General features: G+C 67.7%; 1 protein-coding gene across 1 annotated transcript; it reads right to left on the bottom strand.

The window, feature by feature from the left end:
• Positions 1–430: 430 nt before the first annotated feature.
• On the bottom strand, positions 431–21,885 carry PPP1R9B (protein phosphatase 1 regulatory subunit 9B). The gene is made up of 20 exons (XM_064524503.1): positions 20,439–21,885; positions 15,368–15,500; positions 14,813–14,933; positions 14,032–14,136; positions 13,282–13,417; positions 12,881–13,033; positions 12,693–12,746; positions 11,765–11,994; positions 11,164–11,260; positions 9,369–9,419; positions 7,168–7,362; positions 5,540–5,591; positions 4,025–4,182; positions 3,384–3,696; positions 3,118–3,205; positions 2,731–2,805; positions 2,441–2,597; positions 1,929–2,045; positions 1,671–1,826; positions 431–1,096 (listed from the first exon to the last, which is right to left on the bottom strand). Exons 1-20 carry the CDS (start codon positions 21,804–21,806, stop codon positions 941–943), a joined length of 3,915 nt encoding a protein of 1,304 aa, XP_064380573.1. The 5' UTR covers positions 21,807–21,885; the 3' UTR covers positions 431–940.
• Positions 21,886–22,861: the final 976 nt, after the last annotated feature.

Raw genomic sequence — 22,861 nt, 5'->3', positions numbered from 1 at the left:
CCCGTCATGGCTTTTTGGGGCCCCAGGATCCCCCCACCCTCTCCCCTGCGCTGGTTGGGCCGGCTCCGTCCCAGGACGGGGGCCTCACTCTTGGCTCTCCATGTGGCATGGAAGAGCGGTCACATCCCAGGACACCTGGGTCCCTGCTCCGTCACCCCCTGACGAGTCGCTGCCTCTCTGTGCCTCGGTTTACCTGTCCCCGGGTCACCCAGGCTTGGGAAGAGGCTGCTGTGTCCCCCAGCCTGGGCACAGTGACAGGGTGGCACATGGGGACACTGGTGGCTCTGAGTCCCTGCCCTGGGGAGGGAGAGCCAGGCTGCAGCCAGGTGCCAGGCTCTGTCCCCCCCACCTCCTGTTGCCCCCCAGCCTAGCACAGAGCTGCCCCCCATCTCATCTCCCCGCCCAGTCCAACTCACACTGGTAGCACTGGTTTGCACTGGCCCTCGTTACCCTTTTATTTCCTGGGGTGCCACCCATGCCGCTGGCGGGCCGGGTCGGTTTTATTTGGGGAGGGGGGGATCAGCATTCGCTCACCGCATCCCGACTCGGGCTGCGCGCGTCCGGGGGTCTCAGGCCATGCGCTGCCCTCGGCCGGTGCCGCACCGCGCCGGGGGGTGGGGGCCGGGGCGGAGGGGCGGCTGGGACCCCCAGGCCTTTCGGGGTGTGGGGCAGCCGGGGGGAGGGGGGGCGGGGTGGGGGCTGACGTGCCATTTGCATCCGGAAGAGGGGCTCAGGCCCTGGTCTGTGCCCGTGGGGTGGAGGGTGCAGGCAGGGAGGGGGCGGATGGAGGAGGGGGGCACGTGCCGCTCTGTGCTCATCTTGGCCTGGCACCACGGTCCCTTCGCCATGGCTGGCGTGTCCCATGCCGGAGTCTGGTGCCCCCCGGCATCCCGGGGGCTGCAGGCAGGGGAAGGGGTGCTGGGGCGCTCCTTGGCCCCCCCTAGCTTCTCCGCTGCTCCTGGTCCCTCTTCTTCTGCTTCTCCCGCTGCTTCTCCGCCTTCTCCTGGGCCTTGCGCTCCTTCTCCACCGCCAGGCTCAGCTCCTTCAGCTTCCGCTTGAGCACCGCGCGGTCCTGCGAGCTGCCCACGCCCAGCGCCTGCGGGGACATGCGAGCGCTGGCCTCTGGGGATGGATGTGGCCCTCTCCCTGACCTGGGGGTGCCGGGACCCCCCTGCAGCTCCTGCGCTATGGACTGACCCTTTGGAGCACCTGAAACCCCCCTGCACTGCTTGTCCTGTGGATCATCCTGTTGAGGTACCTAAAGCCCTACACCTTCTGCCCTGTGCACCAGCCCTTTGGGGTACCTAGAACCGTTCTCCAAATCCCTCCTGCCCCCTTGACCAGACTGTTGGGATACCTGGAACCACCCTCCACCTCCTACTCCCTGGACCAGCCCGTGGGATTGCCTTGAGCCTTTTGTCCTGTGGAAGAGCCTAACAGGGTACCTAAAACCCCACTTGCCTCCTGCCCCATGGAGCAGCCCATTGAAGTACCTAGAACCTCTTGGCCTATGAATGAGCCTGTTGGGATATCCAGAGCCCACCCACACCTCCTTGCCCTGTGGGGCAGCCCACTGGGGTATCTAGAACCTCTTGCCTAGTGACTGAGTCTGTTGGGGTACCTGGAACCCCCTGCGCCCCAGCAGAGGAAAGGGATGCCCACCGCTGTACCTTGAGCTTGGCGCCGTCGAGGTGCAGGAGCCGGGGACCGTCGACCCCATGGGCCAAGAACTCGTCCACGTACTGCTCCAGGTTGAGGCTCTCCAGCCACTGCCCGACCTGCTGGCAGGTCCAGCCCGCGGCTGCGCCGGGGGGCTCGTCCAGGAACTGAGCACAGGGGCCAGGATTAGCTGGGGGGAGGGCCCGTGGCGGGGGGGGAGCAGAGCAGGGAAGCTGTGGGGCCACAGCCGCGGGGTGCCCGGGGCTCACCTCGTCCGAGGACTGCGACAGGGTGTGATAGGGGTAGGAGCACTTGGTGTCGGCCGTGCTGCTGGGCAGCCGGGGGCTGGAGCTGGGCGGCGTGGAGTCGTCGCTCAGCGTCGATTCCTGGGGCAGCAGGAGATGGGAGGGCAGAGCTGGCCCCGTGACCTGCCCCTATGGGGCTCCCACACCAGCCTATAGCACCCCATCCCTATGGGCCTCTCATGTAAGTACCTGCTCCTATAGCTATCTCGCCCCTAAGGGCTCCGATACTCTCCTGTATAGCTGTCCTCTCTCAGGGCTCTGCCACCCTCTAGAGCTATCTTGACCCTACAGGGCTTTGACACCCTCCCCTATAGCTGCCAGCCCTACAGGGCTCTACTTCCTTCCCTATAGTGAGATTCATAGGTGCTCTGATGTCCTCCCCTATAGGGCTCCCGTGCCCTCCCCTAGAGCCACCCAGCCCTGTAGGACTTGGAGGCCTCTCCCTTCCCCGCGGTGCCCCCAGCCCTGGCACTGACCTGGGAGGCGGATTTGGCGGGGCTGAGGCCCTCATGCCGGGGCGAGCCGGCGGGCGAAGCGGTGCCCGGGGAGGCCGAGCCCTTCGCGCCATCCGAGAACCAGGAGAAGGGCAGGAAGGGCGAGCCCGAGGGGCGGCCGGAGCCCTCCGCCGCCTCCCTAGGGACAGAGCCGCGTTAGGGTCCCCTGTGCCCCGTGGGGCCACCTCGACCCCCTCCTTGGGCTATTGTGGGGGCCAGGCAGCCCCTGCCCCCCAATCCTGGGGCTGCTGTGGGTCCCAGGCCCCCCTCACCTGCTGCCCATGGACAGGCGGTTGCTCCCCTTCTCCTTCTTGCTCTTGCCAGAGGATGCCCGGCGGAGGGTCACCCTGTGGGAGAGGGAGCTGTGGGGTGGCCGGGGGATGGGGGTCCAGGCGGGAGGAGAGCGAGGCACCCCAAGGTCTGTGCTCCCCTGCTGGCCACCCAGCCAGTGTGTGTCTCTCTCCATCAATCATCTCTCCATCATCTCTCCATCATCTCTCCATCATCTCTCCATCATCTCTCCATCATCTCTCCATCATCTCTCCATCATCTCTCCATCATCTCTCCATCATCTCTCCCTCCCCACCCGCACCCTGCCATCTGCTCCTCTCTGCAGCTACCCGATGCTCCGTCCATCCCTCCCCAGGGCCAGGACTCACCCCAGATCCAGGAACTTCCTCCGCGTTTTCTTATCCAGCCCCACGGTGGGGCTGGCCGGCTCGGGGGGACTCATGTCCCGGCTGTCATCTGCAGGCGGAGGGAGGGGGTCACCCACTGCCCCCCACGCGCGGGTGCCAGGGGTCCCCGGCAAGGACAGGAGGAGGCTTTGCCAAGGCCATGGGATGGGCCGGTCCTCCGCCGGGGACCCCCCATTGCCACCACCCGGGGGGACAGGGAAGGGACGGGGGACGGGGCAGGCCCTCACCTTCGCTGTGCCGCTGGGGCCGGGCGTCGCGGCGGGCGAAGCCGGGCGAGCTGTCGGAGCTGTGGCAGGACTTGGGCGAGGGGGTACCCGCCAGCCCCTCCTGGGACGAGGCGTTGGTGAGGGGCCGGTAGCGGCTGAGGGGTGGCGAGGGGCCCTCGGGGTCCCCCAGCGCCCGCCGCACGGCCGAGGCCTCGAAGGAGAACTCGGTGCCGCGGGAGAAGGGTGACGGGGCCGAGCGCGGGGACGAGGCCGGGGGCGAGCAGCCCCCCGGCGAGCGCCTCCCGGCCGCGGGGCTGCCGCTGCCCTCGGCTCCCTGGGGGGGCACAGGGGATTTGGGGGGGGTCAAGCCCCTGCAGCCCCCCCAGGGACTGTCTGTATCTGCCTGCCCCCCTCCACCCCCACCCATCCCCTGGGGGTCCCCTCAAACTGCCCCATGGGGCCCTTGCTGCACGTCCCCGTGCTCTGTCCCCAGGTACCTACCTACCCCAGGCCCCAGCCTTTGTCCCCCACGGAGCTCACCCCAGTGCCCCCCAGCTCCCCCATAGCCACCCCAACCAGGCTCCCCCCGGGCCTCCCATGGGTGCCCAGGCTGTGGCAGGGCCCAGCACCCCGTCAGCTCAGCGGTTGCCCGGGGGTCTTACCCTCCGCTCGGGCCCCTCTTCGCCCTCGGTGGAGCTGGCGCTGTCTCGCAGGCGGGAGCGGGATGGCCGGTGCCGCCGGCCCTTGGCTAGGAGCCGGGCTCGGGCCTTCTGCAAGCTGCTGTCGAGCCGCTGCGTCTCTGGAACCACAGCGGTAAAATCTGGGGGTGAAAGAGAGACCGGGGCAGAGAGAGAGAGACAGACGGACAGGCAGGGACAGGAGATGGGGATGGATGGACAGAGGGATGGGTAGGGATGGAGAGAGGGACAAGTGGGTCAGGTAGAGGGGGACAGAGGGACAAACAGAGGTAGGGATGAGGAGACCAGAAGGGATGGATGGATGGATGCACAGGTAGGGAGGGATAAGGATATGGGGATGGGAGAGCATTGGGGAGAATGGATGGGCAGACAGATGGCAGGACATGGGGACCCCCACCATCGTGGGGATGGATGGACAGACAGACACAGAGAGAAGGCCAGGCCAACGGAGATGGGAGAGAGGCAAAGGGACCCGGATAGGGGATCCCAGTGGGGATGGGATGGGGGAGACAGGGTAGGGGAGCGTTGGGAAGATGGATGGAGGATCCCAGTGGAGATGGGACAAGGGACAGAGGGACAGAGAGAAGTGTTCAAAGAGACTCCCGGCACGTGGTGCCCCGGTGCCTGTGGCGCAGGCAGCCCTGGCCGCAGCCAGGGCAGGGAGAGGAGCTGGCGGAGGCCGGAGGCAGAGTGGGGACCATGGGGCTCCCTGGTCTTGTCTGCCCTGAGTGTCCCTGAGGACAGAGTGTCCCTGTCACCTGGGCCTGTCCCAGGTCTACCCCACGTCGGGAGAAAGCTCTACCCAGGGTCTGACTGGGATTGCCCCAATGTGCCCGACCACCCGCTGAGGGGTCCAGTCCCACTGTCCCCATAGCGTCAGGGGCAGGAGCGGCCCAGCCCCTGCTGCCTGCCCTCTCTGCCTGAACGGACCCAGCTTCAGCCTCCCCTTGGACATCCCATGCTCCAGCCCCAACCATCAGCGTGGCCCACTGGGACACGTCTCCGTGTGTCCCTGTGCATGTCTCCATGTCTTTGTCCATGTGGCCCCATCTGTGTCCCTGTGCCCCTACCCATGTGCCTGGATGCCCCATGCGTGTCCCTGTGCCATAGCCATGTGCCCATAGCCATGTGTGTGCCCCATACGTGTCCCTATGCCCCCCTGCCCCTATGCATATCCCTGTGCTCATACCCTTGTGTGTGAATGTCCTTGTGTGTGTCCCATGTCCCTGCTCCCATGTACGTGTCCCCATGTGCGGCTCTGGGGTGATTTATGCCCCTCCCAGCCTCAGTTTCCCTGCTCACCTCGTCGCTGACAGGTAGGAAGGCACTGGGGGGGCTGGGGGGTGCAGGGCCCCATGGTTGGGCCTCAGCCCCCACAAGGGCTGCGGGACTGCACCCCTGGCAGGCCCCTGTGGTGTGCCGTGGGTCAGAGGGGAACGGAGGCGCCTTTCTGGGGGGGCAATGCCCCCAGGGACTCACCAAAAACCTCATCCACGTCCTGCAGCTTGGAGACCGACATGGTGAGACAGAGCTGGGGGGAGAGGGGGCAGTCAGAGAGGGGGGACCCCATGCCAGGTTGGGGGGCTGGGGGGCAAGGGGAAGCAGGGAAGGGAAGCCAGGTGTCCTGCCTCCCACCCTGTGCAGGGGGATGGTGGGGTGTGCTGACATGCCCCCCCCCCCCGCCCATGCCTCCTCTTGGCATGGGGCCACTCTTTGCTTTCCCCCACGCCAGCCTTGACCTGTGGCTCCCCAAGCAGCAGCTCCCTCCCCAGTCAAGCTGTGACCCTACGGTGGGGCGAGGACAGGCACCGCAGCTCTTCCCACCCCCTGTTCCCTCCTGGGGCCCCCCTGGCCCCCATCCCACCAGGACCCTCTGCAAGTTGGGGTGGGAAGGATGCCCCCCATGCCAGCCCAGCGATCCCAGTGCCCCCCTATGCCCTCAGTCTCACCAGCCCTCGTTTGGGGGGCCTGGGGGGTGCATAGGGGCCCTCAGGACGGGGGACAGCATCCATTTCTCTCCTCCCCCTGCCATGTTTGGTCTGGGATGGAGGCATCACCCCCCCCCCCCCGAGGGTGGGGTTTGGAGGGTGGGAAGGGCTGTAGGGCCCGATAATGCTGACCACCCCACACCCCATGGGAGTGGGAGATTTGGGGTTCACCCCCCCCCTAAAAAAAAAGCATCCTGATGGAGGAGAGGAGGTGTGGAGCAGTACGGGGCCTGTTTCAAAGTTCCCTTTCCCCCCAGGTCCTCCTGTGTTAACCCCCCACCACTTGGGGTACCCCCCCAGATTTTGGGGCTGTCACTGGAGCAGAGGCCACTTCCTTGCCAAAGAGGGGGATATAAGTGAGCCCTCCCCAAATAAGAGCCCCTAAACCCCTCTTGAGGGGAAGACACAGATGGCGTTCCCAGCACAGGGCCAGGGAGAAGCCCCCCCCCCCCCCCGCGGTTTTGAGGGGGGAGGTGGGGTAAGAGCAGGCCTGGGGGCATCTACCGGGGGTCCCCTTTGCAGTGTCTCACAGTGGGAGGGGGCTGTTAATACCTTGGCAGCATCATGGGGGGGCCTTGGGAGGGATCAGAGCCAAATCCAGCCCCCCAAAAATGCCTGCTACCTGCCAGGGCCCCTCCAAGCCCCCCCAGTTCGATCCTTCCCCAGTGCAGCTAAACAAGACGAGGGGTAGTACTGGGGCTGGGGGCTGGGGAGGGCGCTGTAGTGGGGGTGGGCAATGCTGGGGGGGGGGACATTACCAGGAGGGGACAGTATGATTGATGGGGGGCTGTACCGCGGGGCCGTACAGGGGATGGAGGCCGTACCGGGGAGGCTGTACCGGGGAGGGCCATAACTGGGGGCGAAGGTGTAGTGGGGATGGGGGGGACTCTACAGGGGATGTTGTTGCGGGGCCGGAGGGCTGTACCGCGGCTAGCGGCTGTACCGAGGAGGGATGCTGTACCGGGGGTGGGGGGACGCTGTACCGGAAGGATGCTGTAGCGGGGTGGGTGATGTACCGGGGGGGTGGGGATGCTGTACCGCGGGGGGAGCTGTACCGGAGGGATGCTGTAGCGGGTGTGGGCCTGTCCCGGGGTTACGCCCTGCCCTCCCCCCACTCACCCGCGCTCCTCGGGCATCCTGGGCGCCTCCCGCCGCCGGGCCGCGGGCCGAGCCGGGCCGTGCCGGGCCGAGGGCGCCGGGGAACCGGGCCGGGCCGAGCCGAGGGCGCCGCAGAGCCGGGCCGCCCCGCCGGGCCGGGGGCCGCGGGGGGGGGACAGGAACCCGGAAGCGGCCGGGGCCGGGGGTGGGCCGGGATCAGCCGCCGCGCCCCGCCCCGCCTACACGGCGCGGGTGTGCAGCGCCGAGCACCGCGCGGTGGTGCTGAACGGACAGCGCCGGCTCGCAGGGCGCCGCGCGCAGCGCCGAGCACCGCGCCGTGGTGCTGAACGGACAGCGCCAGTCCCGAGCGCGGGTGCGCAGCGCCGAGCACCGCACGGTGGTGCTGAACGGACAGCGCCGGCCCGGCTCGGCCTCCTCCTGGTGCCCCCCATTTTCCCCAGACCCCCCAGTACCCCAGTCCTCCCAGTGCCCCCAGTCAGGCCATGCCCCAGTGCCTCCCCCGTCTCCCAGTGCCCCCCGGCTCGGCCAGTCCTCCCAGTGCTCCCAGTGGGCCCCGCCAGGCAGTTGGGGGGCGGCGGGGGGGGGGAATAAGGCCCGTCCGAGACAATGAGGCTGTATTTATCGATATGACGGGATGAGAGGACGTTGCATTACAAAACGAGGACCAATACATACATACGTACATATATATATAGTATATACACCCACAGGTATACGTGTGAGATTAAATAACCCCAGGACCCCCCCCGGGGCTCTCGCTCCCACCCCCCCCTTAAATACTCCCCCATCCCCAAAGTGGCTCCAATCCAGTCGGACCCCCCCACCCCATCACCCCCGTGTGCCCCCCTCCTCCCCGTCCCAGTATAACCAACTCTGGCTCCCAGTTGCCCCCACATCCAGTTACTGTCGGAGACTCAGTACTTAGGGGGGGGGTCCAAAATAGAAACAAAAATAAAGAGTTTCCCCTGGGATTTAGGGGAGGGGGACGTGTCCCAGGGCAGGGGCCCCGTGACCCGGTGGGTTTGGCCAGTGGCGGTGGGGGGGGTAGCCCAGCCCCAGAGAAATACTGTGATTTTTTGGGGGGGGTGGGGTGGTATTTACAGTTGGGGGGGGGAGGCTTCATGGTCTCTCACCCTCCTCCTGGCATCGCTTGCACACCGGAGAGGAAGAGGGACCAAAGAGGGGAGCCCCGTCCCCTAAGCGCCCGGGGGACGGGGCGCGGGTCCCCCATGTCCCCTCTGCCAAGGGAAGGCGAAAGAGCCCTGGGCTCGGGGACACCGATGGCGGGTGCTGGGGGAGACCAGTGGCACCAGCACGGGTGGCCTCGCTGCCCTGTGGCCCTCCTGTCCGTGCCCATGCTGCCGGGGTGCCGAGCGGCTCCCGTGTCCCTGGGGGGCTGCTCTGGGAGCCGCGTCCCCCCGCCGTGCCCATTGCGAAGGTTGGCGAAGGCAGAGGTTGGCAAAGGGCTGTCGTGTCCTTTATGTCCAATGGTGGTGGCACTTTGGGGAGTGGGGGGAGCAGATTTGCCCCCCCCCAACCCCACGTCGAAGGTCCGAAGTGTCCTGGGCACCATGTGCCGAACCCGACGTGGGCACCTTGCTCCGGAGCCGGCCCGGTGCCAGGGTCGAGTCCGCCGGGTGGGGGCCTGGCCAGCACCGTGCACCCGAAGGAAACCAGGCCCCCCCGCGCCGATGCTCCAGGTGAGTCCCAAGAGGAGGAGCTGGGGATGGGGGGGTGTTTCCAGTGTACCCCCCATTTGCTCCCCAGTATGGCTCACATTTGGGGGGGGCATTTCTGCCTGCCCCCCCCCAGCATCAAACAGGGGTGCCAGCTCTTTATCTCGATCTGTGTCGGGGGGGGGGTATCGGATCAAGAGGAGGGTGTGTTTGGGGAGGGGGAGTCTTGGGGGGGGCTGTGCCCCCCCCCAACCGGTCCATCACATTACCATGAGACTCACACTGGACACAGACATGAATGCAGGGTGTCCGCCCCCCCCCAAACAACCCCCCAGAGACGCACCCCCGGCCGGACCGCCCTGCTGTCTCTGTGCCCCCGAGGGGAGGTGGGGGGCACCAGGTGGCCTTGGCAGGGGTCTCGTCTCCTCCCTGGTGGGGAAGGGGTGGGAAGGTGGGGACGGGGCTGGGAGGAGAGGGGGAAAGCCCCTGCCCCCCCCCAAATCGCTGCGGTTTGAGGGTGGTTTAAGTCGGGTTGGAATTTTTCAAAGTCTGCAGCTTGGCCTCCAGTTCGGAGATCTGAAAAACAGCAAAGGGGAGAGGTCTCAGCGGGGCCCGGCGGGGCTGGGGGCACAGGGCTGAGCGACACAGGTTGGGGGCACAGGACTGGGGGGGGAGGACAGGACAAGGGGCACAGGACGTGGGGACACGGGTGGTGGGAGGCTGGGGGAGGAGGACGGGGGGCTGGGGCTGGAGGGGGACAGGAGAGGGGCACAGGGATGGGGAGACAGGACGGGCCAGGAGCAGAGGGCCGGTGGGGGACAAGACTGGGCTGGGGGGACACAGTCGGGGAGACACAGCAGGGGACAGGCTGGGCAGGGGGCACTGGGCTGGGGAACAGAGGGAGGGGGCTCAGGGCCAGGGGGACACAGCAACGGGGGGGTCCAAGGTGACGGCACCTGGCAGGGAGCTCAGGGCCACATGGGGGGCACAGTGTCAGGCTGGGGGCAGAGAAGCAGGGAGGGGGCACAGGACCAGGTTGGGGGGGTGGAGTGGAGCAGGGGGCTGCAGGAAGGTGGTGGGTGAGTTGCTGTGGGACACCGGAGGGGCATTTTTAGGGGTGATTTTAGGAAGGTATGAGGGGGACACTGGGGGCTCTGCTGGGGTGGGGGATGAGGTGGGGGGGGGTCCCTGGGCCAGCTGGCCCAGCCGGGGGTGCCTTCCTGGGCCCTGGTGCCCCCCAGCCTGGCAGGTCCCCCCGACGCTGCCCCGACCGTCCCGCAGGGTGAGCGGAGGGTGTGGGGCTGCCCAGCCCCCCCGGGAGCCACCCTGGCCCCACGGCACCGGGATCCACCGGCCTGGCCGGCGCGAGCAGGGGGGCTGCCAGGGGCCCGTGCGCCACCCAGCCCCATGCTGCGTTCCCCACAGACCTGCCCAGGCGCCCCGGGCGGTCCAGTCCCCGTGCGCGGCAGGGGATCTGGGGTGACCCAGCAGAGGATCTGCTATGACCCAGCACAGCTCTGGCCTGACCCGCTGGGGGAGGCTCTAGTGTAGCTAGCATGGTATCCAGTGTGATCTGGTGTGGGATCCAGCATGACCAGCATGGGATCCAGCTCCCAGTATAGGATCAAGTGTGACCCAGTGCCTTGTGCAGATCTACCAGGAACTACTGTGGGATCCAGCACGAGCATCCTGGGATCCAAAGCCCAAGATGATCTCTTTTGATCCCTTATGGGATGTAGGACCCTGAAGCAGGATCCACTGTGACCCAAAACCTAGGCAGATCCACTGCAATCCAATGTGGGATCCAAAGCCAGGAGGAGGATCAGGTGTGAGCCAGCACCAAGGCAGATCCACTGTGATCCAGTGTGGGATGCAGTGCATGGAGCACAATCCGGTGTGAGCCAGCACCCAAGCAGATCCACTGTGATCCAGTATGGGATCCAGTGCCTGGAGCACAATCCAGTGTGAGCCAGTGCCCAAGCAGATCCACTGTGATCCAATGTGGGATCCAGTGCCCAGAGCAAGACCAGGCGTGAGCCAGCACCCAAGCAGATCTGCTGTGATCCGTTCTGGGATCCCACGGCCAGAAGAGGATCAGGAGTGAGCCAGCGCCCCAAGCAGATCCACTGCGATCCGTTGCAGGATCCAGTGCCAGAAGCAGATCAGCTGCGATCCGTTGCGGGATGCGGCGGCTGGAGCGGGGCGAGGCGGGAGCCGGGCCCTCCGGGCCGGGAGCGGCGGTGCCCGGCCGTGCCCCGGGTGGCCGGAGCGGTGCCGACGGGGCTCAGGGGCAGCCCGTGTCCCGGCGCCCGGTGCCCACCTTCTCCTGCAGCTTCTCGATCTCCTCCTTGTGGGCCAGCTCCGACTCCTCCAGCACGCGCCGCTGGGCTGTCTCCTTCTTCAGGAACTCGATCTCCCTGCGGGCACGGTGCCGTCAGTGCCTGCCCAGCACCCGGGGCAAAGCCCGGGCAGGGGGGCCCAGGAGAGCTGGGCGCTGGAGAAGGGATCTGCGCCCATCCAGGGTGACGTGGGGGAGAGGGGCCAGGTGCAGGGAGACCCCAGGAGTCAGGGCCTCAGGGAGGGACCATGCCCAGGGGAGGATCCGTGCCCAGGGATGAGTGGTGCCTGGGAAGGGATTGGTGCCCAAGGGATGGTCTGTGCCCGGGGAAGGTCTGTGCCCAGGTGGTGGTCCATGCCCATGGGATGGTCCATGCCCAGAGGATGCTCTGTGCCCAGGAAAGGATCCGTGCCCAGGGACGAGGGGTGCCTGGGAAGGGGCTGGTGCCCAGGGGATGGTCCATGCCCAGGGGATGGTCAGTGCCCAGGGGATGGTCTGTGCCCAGGGGATGGTCTGTGCCTAGGGGATGGTCTGTGCCTAGGGGATGGTCCATGCCCAGGGACGGGTGCTGCCCTGCCCTCACTTTTGCTGGTACTCCTTGATGAGTCTCTTGGCCTTGCTGTACTTGCGCTCCAGGGTCTGGTACTGGGCCTGCGTCTCCTTGAGGTGCTCGTCCACAGCCTGGCACAGGTTCTGCGCCTCCATCCAGTACCCCTCCAGCTTCTCCATCCGCTCCTTGTTCTCCTCCACGCTCTGCTCCAGCTGGGCCTTCTCGGCCCGCCACCGGGCCTTCTCCTGCTCCAGGCACTGCAGCTGGGGGACAGTGGGCTCAGGGCTTGGCCCCACGGAGCAGGGCATGGCACGGCGCAGCACGGTATGGCATGGCACAGCACGGCATGGCACGGCGTGGCACAGCATGGCATGGCACAGCACGGCATGGCACGGCACAGCACGGCATGGCACGGCGCAGCACGGCATGGCACGGTGCAGCACGGTATGGCATGGCACAGCATGGCATGGCACAGCACGGCATGGCACGGCACAGCACGGCATGGCATGGCACAGCACGGCATGGCACGGTGTGGCACAGCATGGCATGGCACAGCACGGCATGGCACGGCACAGCACGGCATGGCACGGCGCAGCACGGTATGGCATGGCACAGCACGGCATGGCATGGCACAGCACGGCATGGCACGACGTGGCACAGCATGGCATGGCACAGCACGGCATAGCACGGCACAGCATGGCATGGCACGGCACAGCACGGTATGGCACGGCATGGCATAGCCAGAGAGCAGGCATGACATGCATGGCACAACCCAGCACGGCACTGGGGCATTAGGGATCCGGGGGAGATTTGGGGAGCTAGGAGGGGATCGGGGAGATGGAGGTCCTTGGGGAATTGGGAAGACAAGGGGGATCAGGCCCAGGGAGGATGGTGGTGCCTGGGCCCTGACACAGAGCCCTGCTGCTGCGCCAGAGCCTGGACACCCCGGGGCCCCACTCACCTTCCTCTTGAGCTGCTGGATCTCGGCCTCGGTGACGGCATGCTTGATTTGGAGCTGCGGGAGGAGTAGGACATTTGCACGGCGTGGGGACAGACTGGGCACAGCTGGCCGGCCTCCCCGGCGCAGCTCCCACACGCGTGCACGTATCCACACACGTGTCCACACCAGCCCCCGCGCCCCCCCCTCACCTCCTTGAACTTGTGCACCAGCTTCTCGGGGTCCATCTCCACCGGGGAGAGCGTGTCCTCGTTCTCAGCCAGCTCAAAGACCTCGATGGCCATCTCGCTGCTGGGGAACATGGGGCTCATCTCCTCCTCCTCGTCTGTGGCGTATTCGCCCGTCTGCAGTGGGCATAGAGCAGGGCTGGTACACGGCAGCCCCCCCACGCCGCAGAACCCCCTCCCACCCTGAAACACAGCTCTGCACCCTGTTCTCCACAGGGGAACTGAGTCACAAGGACCCCTATGAGACAGGGGGAGGGCCACATCTGTCCCCTCCTTGCTGAATCTCTGTCCCCAAAGCTGGGGAGGCTGATGCCGGTCATGAGGGCCCTTGTGCCCCTGCCCCACGGCGGAGTCGTCCCCCTCACCTCCTCGTCCTCCTCGGTGTACTGGGTGTACCGCTGCTCGATCATCTCCCGCTGCCACCGCTCCTGCTCCAGGGTCTGCTGGATCAGCTGGGCCACCTCGCTCTGCTCACCCGGCTTCTCCCGCCCGATGAGGAACCTGCGGGGACACCCGGGTGGCTCAGCCGGGGGACATCCAGGGGACACCCGGGTGGCTCAGCCGGGGGACACCCCTGCTAGGAAACACAGTGTCCCCGCACCAGCGGTACCAGTCCTCGGGAAGGACGGGGAGGGGGCAGCCCCGCAGCGCAGCACGGCAGGGGGGTGTCAGGGGACCCAAGGGCAGGACAGGGAGGGGTGTCAGGGGCACTGGTGGTTGGGGGTGGCAGATGAGCAGGGGTCCTGGGTTAGGGGGCAGGGAGTACTGGGGGGGCAGAGGAGAGGTTGTGGGTGTATTTGGGGAGGCAGGATGCAGGGCAGGGAGTGCTACTGGCAGCACAGCATGGCCTGGGAGAAGAAAGCTATGGGGGCATGCAATGGGGCAGGGCGTTGGGGAGGGTTTTGGGGGGCTCAGCACCACCTGGGAGCTCTCCCCACTGCCCGAGCACCCCCAGCTTGGGCTCAGTCCATGGGGGAAGTCCCTGGTGTGGTGGCCAAGGCCGGTGCCTGTGCCCTGGCCTGGGGTGGGGCACCAGGGCCGGCAGGAAGCTGAGACAATGGGCTATTGTCAGCCGCGGGCACGGCCGCAACGCCCCGGGGTCCCCCGGGCCCTACCGGACGCGGCCCTTGGTGTTCCTGAGCACGGAGGCGGCGAAGCTCTGCGTCACCCCCACCAAGCTGGTGCCGTCCACCTCCACGATGAGGTCATTCACCTGGATCCTGGGGACAAGGGGGCCGTCAGCAAGGGGACACCCCCTTCCCTGCCCCGTCCCCTGAGCCCTGGGGGCCACCAGCATCTTGTCCCCACGTGGGGTGGCCCCGGGGACAAGGAAGCCCACCACGAAGCTGTTCCCCCAGCCGCTGCCGGCCGCTTTGTGTGTCTGCATTATTAATAGGGCTCACGGCTCCGGTTTCAGCGCCATCAGATAAGGGGAATTCGATGCCGTGAATGTGCAAACACGTGCGTGCACGCGTCGCGGCGTTGGTGCCAGCCGGCCAGTTGGCACTCGCTCACCCCTGGGTGGTGGGAACATCTGGCTGGCTGCTGCTCACATCTGCCTACCTCCCTGCCAGCCCCAGGGGAGCTTTTTTGGATGCACAGTGGCCTCCCCAGGTTTATGTCCTTGCTGGACAACCAGCACATGGCCAGGCATGCAGGCGCAGCTGCTGGCTCTGCGAGTCACCCCGCGAATGCCACATGGCCACCAGCATTGAGACCACCAGCCCTAGGACCACTTGATGACATCCAGGTGGGAAGAGGGGTAGGGACATGTTGGGGGCTTCCGTTGCACCTCTCCCAGCAAAGAGTGTGGGAGCTTGGTGCAGAGCAGGCTGGGCCCAGGTCCAATTCCCTACCCGGGCACTTGGGGCACTTGGGAGCGGGGTTCCCCATTACCTGCCGTCCCGGTGGGCCGCCCCTCCCTCCGTCACCGTCTTGACGAAGATGCCCAGTTTCTCCAGGCCCATGTCGGCCCCTGCGCCCATGCCGATGATGCTGATCCCCAGCCCTTCGGAGTCTGCAGGGACAGAGAGCCCGTGTCCTGGCGGGGCGGGTGAGTGGGGGACGCCCGGGGCTGACGCAGCCCTTCCACCAGGGACACACGCCCGGGCACAGGTGGAAAGCAAGGCCATGGGAGATGATGGGCACTTGGAGAGGGAAGGGATGGACAGTGGCTGGATAAGGGGCCCCTCTCCTTCCCTGGAGGCTGCACGATGCCTTGGCTGGCCTCTCTCCCTCCTGGGGACCCCCCGGCCATGGGGGAGCCCCAGGGTGGAGCTGGCTGCAGGGGGGACACGTGTGAACACTTGTGCACGGCCGCCATGGCACCAAGTGCAAACCAGGTGCACGAGTGCCCGATGTGCAAGGCAAGGAGTGTGCAAGGTGTGCAGGGGAGGAGTTTGACGGCCGGGGGCCGGGAGGGCGCGGGGACCCCAGCCCAGCCTGGCCCACCTTTCTCCAGCTCCACGGGGAAGAGGTCAAGCCGCTCCACCCTCTTCTCCAGCTCGTACTCGGCCGAGGCGGCCATGGGGTCGACATCCTCGTTGCGGCGGTCGTAGTCCTCGTTAGAGTAAGTGCTGAAGACCTGCAGGAGGGTGGGAAGGAGCCATTCGCCAAGGCAGCGGACCACGGATGGGAAAACGCCGTGGCCAAAGGGATGGCAAAGCAGGCAACCGTTTCTCCATCCCTTCAGCCATAGCCTTTTCCCCAGGCGCCGAGCCCAGCGCTGTGAGCACTACCCCATGCTACCGCTCCAGCCAGGAGAAGAGAAAGGGCGGATGGAGCAGCTCCAAGGGGGATATTTTTCCCTCTGCTCTGCCAGGCTCTTAGTAACCTCCTGCTTCCCCCTTCCCCTGGCACCAGCCATGCTCGGAAACGCATCCATTAGCTGCCTTGGCACAGCCACTCCTGTGCCAGCAGCACCCGCGCCAAGGGGCCTTCCCGGAGCCGGGGAGCCGGGAGCCCTGCACAGGGCTCGAGTTGCTGATCCTACGAGACACCCGAGAACCCCCCTCCAACGTCATGTCCCCAGACAAGGGACAGTTTGAGGAAGCACAGCAGGTTTGGGGCACCCCGGGTGCTCCTGTGTGCCCACAGAGCTGGCTCCGTGCCCTGCACCCCGAAAGCCATGCCGCGTGGAGGGGGACGGACAGGCCGACGGAGGAGCGGGTGGGGGATGGAAGGGGGAACAGAGGGACAGACAGACAGACAAATTCAGGGAGGGAGGGATCGATGGACAGAAGGGGAGATTGATACATGGGTGGAAAGATGGATGGATGGACCAACCAATAGGTGGACAAAGAGATGGAGGTTTGGGAGGATGGATGGATGGATAGATGGATGGACAAAGAGATGGATGTTTGGGAGGCTGGATGGATAGATAGATGGATAGATGGATGAGTGGATGGATGGATGGATAGAAGGAAGAACAGGCAGATAGATGGATGGATGGACAGATAGATGGGTGAATTGATGGATAGATGGGTGAAAGGACAAAGGAATGGAGGGATGGATGGATAGATGGATGGATGAGATGCATAAGCACTGGCTGGTCTGGGTGTGACACGGTTTGAGGTTCCTGTTCATGGGAGGCAGCACTGGCTTGTACACCCCCCTCCTTGTTGTCCCCTTGCCATTTCCCTTCCCTTCCCTGAGATCCATCCCCCACTCTCAGCCACCACCTTCTCACTTTCCCCTTCCTGTCACCCGGAGTGAAATGGCCCCGCAGGACCAAGCACGCGCCCCGTGCCAGGGCTCCTCCCCAGGCAGAGGAAGCAGCCGAGTCTCGTGGGGCCACGGGTTCAAGTACAGCCACAGTGACGAGGTGGCGAGTGAGGAGCCAGCGTGCCAAGGGGGACACGGGGCACAGCCAGAGGGAGGGATGGGGATGGGTCATCCACCCCCACGCCGAGGCAGTCCCACAGCCCCTCGGGGGGCCCAGCACAGCCCGGCTGTCCCGGAGCCAGCCACACGCAAACCTCAGTCCAGCCTCACCTCCGCTGTCCTTCCTTGCACCCCCGGGCACCCGCACGTCTGCCCGGGCACCTCCGTGCAGGCCTGGGCACCCATCCAGGGGCCCGAGGAGCCAAACCCCCGCACTGTCCCCGTCGTGGGGGAGATTTAAATACCATAGGAAGTTTGGGGTGTGCTTATTCCTCCGGTTTCCACCCAGCAGATTTAACCTTCTGCTCTGCCCGCCGAGCCCGGGGGGAGCAGGCAGGGAGGCAGCAGGGACACCGGCGATCCCCGGCCCCTGCATTTGGGCAGAGCTCCGTGTCCTGGCACCCCCCCCCCTCAGAGACAGGCACCCCCATGCCCAGGCCTCCGTGCCCCCCTCCTGCCCATCCGGAGGCCCCTGGCGGTGCCATGTCCCCGTGCCCACCTCTTCCCACCAAGCCCGGGAAGCCGGAGGCTGCTGAAGGCCACGCAGCCCCGCTGCAGAGCGGCTTCGCTTGCAAGATGTTGCTTCCTGCACCAAGGGCTTGGGCACCGGGGAGTGACCCTGGGGCTGTGACACGGCCTCGGTCACCTTCAGTCCCCCGGAGGGAGCAGGGACAGGGGCCAAATGGGATTTTTTGAGGCTGCAGCGCAGCCTCCAGACAAAGCCTGGGGAATCGACGCAGGGCAGCTGGCTGGAGCGGGGAGATGAAAGGCAAAGGAGGTCAGGGCGAGCGCACGGGTGCTCCGCTAATACGGCAAAGCCCTGGGCCTGCTAACCCCCAGCGCGGGGCAGCCAGTGCCTGGGGCAGCCCCCTAAACCCTCCCGGGCACAGTTCGCTGCAGGGTTAGTGGGTGCCAAGGGCGCTCGGTGCCATCCCCACGCTCAGCACCCACAGCTCCCCGTGGACCCTGGCCTGGCTGTGCCCACTGCCACCGCAGTCCCTGGCCCGGCGCAGGGGGCAGGATCCGGCCCCATCGCATGCGGTGCCAGGATCAAGTCCCCAGGCTGGCGCAGGGCAGGAGGTGAGGGCCAGGGGTGCCACATCCCTGCGGCCCAGGGAAGGGTGGACAGGGGACCAGCCGGGGACAGGGACAGTTCCTGAGCGCGGCAGATGTCCCCAGGGCCGCCAGCCCGGGGCTGCGATGCCGCCGGGGGCGAGTGGATTAGGGATAACACGGCGTTGCTAAAGCCTTGCAACAAAGGGCATTAGGGATGAGTGTCAAGGGCCATCGCACAAAGCCCGGTGACACCCAGAGACGGGCAGGACCCACAGCGTGGTGGGGAGCTGCCTGGGTGGCATCTAGGGGTGCCGGGGATGAGTGGGGCAGGGCTCTGGGCACGTCACCCTCCACAGCCTGCCCTGTCCCCCCCCCATGCCCGCTGGAGAAAGCACCTGGGGAGACGCAAGGGAATTGCCTGGGAAGGGGTATCCCTGCCTGAGCCCTGGCATGGGACTCACATCTCCAGCCGGGGATCCGGTCCCCTGTCCCCAAGGTCCCCAACCTGCCCCCCAGGCAGCACCCGTCCGCTCCCGGCACCTCCCTGGCCCGGGCATCCCCAGACAGTCCCCGTGCCACAGCCGCAGGCACGTGTCCCTGCTTGTCCCCGCAGGCCCCCAGGCACTCGGGGTATTTGGGACATGCCGGGGGCCTGGCACAGTTTTCAAAGGAAAAGCGAGTGGAAACCCCAGATTCCATGGGAAGGGGCCGGCGGGATGTGTCCCCAAGTGCGTGGGGTGCACGGGAGGGGGGTGGCATTTTCCCTGGCCCCCACCCTCCCGGGCCAGGCTGGCAGCCGACTCGGGGGTCTCCCCATCACCAGTGCCCCCCAAGGTGTGGGGGGGTCTCGGACGCCCGGGTCCCATCCCCACCGTGCAAGCGGGACCCTCGCCTTTCCCCTCCAGCCCACAGAGGGAGGATGGGGACAGCGAGCTCCCGGCACCTTTGGGGGTGACGCCGGCCGCCCCCTCCCGCACTGGGCTCACTGGGGAGCCCCCGGCCGCTCTGCCCCAGAGCCAGGCACCCCAAGGGCCCGGCCGTCCCCTTTGCTGGGCAAACCCTTCCCCGGGGCCAGCAGGTCCCCTGTGCTCCCCGGCCCGCGGCCACCACGACCACCGTGGGCCCTGCCCCTGCCCGGCCACCCCGGTCCCCGTCCCCCCGGCCCAGGTGGGGCCACCCACCCGCCTCTGACTCAGAGCCAGAATATAGGCCGTGCCTCTAAAAATAACCCAGCTCCGGCACAAAGCAATTTCTGTTCCTCCAGTCGGGGGGATACGAACACGAGCGAAAGCCCCGAAATAGCAGCGCGGCCCCCTTCTCCCCCGCTCCTCCGCCGGGAGCTGGGGCCAGCCCTGGCCGGGACCAGCCTCGGAGCGGCTCCGGGGCGGCGGGGGGCCAGCGGGGACCCTGAATCCTGGAGCTGTCCCCGTGCCGGGTTGGGGGGGGACGGGGAGCCGTGGCCCGCTGCCCCCCCCGCCCCGGCCGCGGCCACTTCCCCTTCCTCCACTTCCTCCGCGCGCCGAAAACGGGCGCAGGCAGCGAGCCGTGCCCAGCGCGGGGCGGGGGGGCCCAAAATAGCCTCCCCGGCCGCCTCGCCCCCGAGGGACCCCCGGGTTGGGGGGTGCTGGGGCCAGCTCCGGGGAGGGGATGCTGTGCATGTCACCCCCCCAGAAAAATCCCCGAGCGGGGGGCAAGGGTGACAGCGTGGCCTGCGGGGGCCTGGCGGCTGCCGCTGCCTTGCTGGGAGATATTTAAGGGTATTCCCCCCCGCCCGGAAAACGGCAGCTCCGGGCCTTTTCCGGAGGCGCTTTGGCCCTGGGGGGGAGAGCGGAGCCGCGCAGGGGCCCCCCCTGCCCGGGTGCAATGTCACCGCTCACCCCGCCACTGTCCCCAGGGTGGCACAGCCCCACGGGGTCTCCGCTGCGGCCCCTCCACCCCCCGCTCGCCGAGGTTGGGGGGGGCCGCTGCAGGCCGAGGCCGGGCCCTTCGTTAGCCGGCTCGTTAGCGGCAGCCCAGGCCCAGGCGCTGCTGCAGCCTCCGAGCCACCCGCACGCAAGGGCACGGCCGGGGGTGCCGAGCGGGCGCGATGCCACCGCAATGGGGGGGGGGTGGGGACCAAGAGGGTGCAGACCCCCCCCCTTGCCAGGACCTTGTCCCCTCCCCGCGTGGCCAGGACAGATGCCGTGGCCCCGGGTGTCCCACTGGGCCGAGTCCCCCCCGCCACGGCCCCGGGGCCGCCGCCAGCACGCAGCCCCGTCGGACACCCCCAAAGGGTTATTTTGGGGTGCGGGAACAGGAGGCAAATCAAAGCCCTTCACTCCGTCCGGCCTCCCAGAGCCCTTTTCCGTGCTGGGCTGTGGCGGAGCCCTCTGAGGTCAGGGACGTCCCCAGAGCCGGCCGCGTCGGCTCCCCGGGGAGCGCCAGGCCCGCGAAGGGCTGGGCACCGGCACATGGGGCAAGAGGTTGCCCGAAGCCCGCGGGGAGGAGGCCGGAGGGGGCAGAGCGATGCCCCCGGGCTCCTGGGGTCTTCCCAGCTCCCCCCGAGTTGCCCCCCCCCCGGGAACGATGCCGCCGGCCGGCTTACCTGGATGGGCGCCGTGCTGAACTGGATCTTTCGGTTGGGCACGGGCTCCTCTTCCTCGGAGAGCCCGGGGATCTCCACGCAGCTGGACTCGGGCTCGTAGAGCCCATCGGCCTCTTCGTCCTCATCCAGCCCGCTGCCCCCCGAGTCCTCCCCGAGCCCGCTGTAGGCACTTATGTCCACCAGGTCCGCCTCGGAGAAGTCCTCCTTCTTGGACTCGTCGTACAGGTCGCCCTCGTCCGCCCGCTCGCCCTTGCCGGCCTCCTCGGGGTAGGCGGTCTCCTCGCCCCGCTCCGGGGGCTTCTCGGCCGCCCCGCGCCCGGCCTCCTGGCCCGCGGGCACCGTCGTCTCGGCCCGCGGCACCTCGGCCCCCTTGGCCGGCTCCGGCGGCAGCGCCGGCTCGCCCGCCGGCTCCTCCGCCCGCTCGCCCGCCTCCGGCTCCGGCTCCGACTCGCCGCTCTCCTCCACCTCCACCGGCTTGATCTTGCACACCTCCTGCACGCCGGGCCCCCGGGCGCTGCCTCCGTCCTTCTCCGCCGGCCGGCTGCCTTTGCCCGGCCCCTTCTCCTCCTCGGCTTGCCGGAGCCGGGCCTGGAGCGCGGCGCCGTCGCCCGGCCGGCTCTCCGCCTTGCCCGCGTCCTGGCCCTGCAGGAAGACCCGGGAGCGCTTGCTGACCAGCTTGGAGTTGAGCGGCCCCACTTTGCCCGGCGTCTTGTGCAGGTTGTTGCGCAGGTCGGCCTTCTCGAAGACGGCGCTGAGCTGGCTGACGGTGGGCGACACGGCCTCCGTGTCCAGCTTGTCCAAGGACTCGGTGCTGCCGTTGAACTTCACCACCACGTCGAGCTTTCGGTCCTGGAAGCCGGCCCGCTCCTTCCGCAGCAGGAGCTTGTTGGTGGTCTCCTTCTCCTGGAGGCTCCTCTCGAAGATCTTGCGGGTCTCCTGCAGCTTGGAGAAGGGCTTGTCGGGCTTCGAGTCGAAGCGGCTCACCCGCTCGGAGACGCTGGTGCCCAGCTTGAGCAGGGCGCCCTGGTCCATGGGCTCGCTGAGGCTGCTGGCCCGGGGCAAGGAGAGGCGGACGGGCTTCTCCTTGGCCTTGGCCAAGTCGCAGGCGCCCTCGGCGCCCGGCGCCGTGCCCATCTGCAGGAACATGTTCTTGATCCGGTGGACGTTGGAGCCATACTTCTTGCTCCGGGCTTTCTTGGCGTCCTCGCCGTCGGCATCCTTTGTGGTCTTGAGGGCCTGGATGCTGGCCTCGTAGGCGTTCCTGTGCGGGGACGCGCTCCGCAGCCCGCCGCTCCCCGCGCCGCTGCCGCCCGCCGCCGCGTTGCCGCCCGGGGCGGCCGCGCCGCTCGCGGCCTCCGTCCTCAGCATGCTTCACCGGGCCGCCGGCCGCATCGCCCGCCTCCGCCGCCTCCCCCGCCGCCGCGGGGCCGAGGCGGCCCCCGGCCCGGCCCCCCCCCCGACGCGCCGCGGCCCCCGCGCCGGCTACTGGGGCATCGCGGGCGGGCGCTGCCGAGGGGGATGCTGCCGGGGGGCCGGGGCGTGCGCCTGGACCGGGGCCGCGGGCTCGGGGGTCCCGGCGGGGCGGCTGCGGGGGGCAGGCGGGCAGGTCAGGCCATTTCCAGCCGGGGGGGGGGACCGAGCGCTCGTCTTCCTCCCCCCTCCTCCGCCCCGTCCCTCCTTCCTTCCTCCCTTCTCCTCCTCTTCCCCTTTCTCTCTGGCTGGTGATGGAGCCGGAGCCGCTCGCTGCTGTCTGCAATCCGCCCAGGCTCCCGCCCCGCTGCCCGCAGAGCCCTCTGGGTCTTAGCGACGCGCTCTTCCTCTTCCTCGCCGCCTCGCTTCGGCCTCGCTTCGGCCTGGCCCGGCCCAGGCAGCCGGCCCGGGGGGGACGGCGGCCCCCAGCCCGGACCCCCAGGCCCCCAGCCCGCCGGCATGCACCCGGGAGCCCTGAGGGCAGGCAGCCCCCGGCCCGGAGTGTCCCCTCCCCGCTCCTGGCCCCGGGTCCCCTCCCCGCTCCTGGCCCTGTGTCCCCACCAGGCACACGGGTGTCCCCTGCCCCTGCTCCCCCCCCCAAATCTGTCAGTGTCCCCCCCGGTCTTGTCCCATGTCCCCCCGCCCAGTTCTGCCCCCCCGGTCTGTCCCCATGTCCCTCCAGTTTTGCCTCTGTGTCCCCAAAGACACCCTGCCTCTGTCCCCATGTCCCCCCACCCTAGTTTTGTCCCTGTGTCCCCCAAGTCGGTCCCTGTGTTCTTTCAATCCTGTCCCCGTGTCCCCCAATTTTTCTACTCATGTCCCTATGGGGTCTGTCCCTATGTCCCCTCCATCCTGTCCCTGTGTCTCGCCCGCTTTTGTACCCGCGTCCCCTTGCCCCATCTCTGTGCCGTCCTGGGTCCCTCCCTGTGTCCCTGTCCCTGTGCCCCCCCTTT

This window comes from Dromaius novaehollandiae, chromosome 22 (genome assembly GCF_036370855.1).
Source record: "Dromaius novaehollandiae isolate bDroNov1 chromosome 22, bDroNov1.hap1, whole genome shotgun sequence".
In the NCBI taxonomy this organism is placed as follows: Eukaryota; Metazoa; Chordata; class Aves; order Casuariiformes; family Dromaiidae; genus Dromaius; species Dromaius novaehollandiae.
The sequence above is the reverse complement of the archived record's forward strand: the minus strand, read 5'-3'. Positions and strand labels throughout refer to the sequence as shown.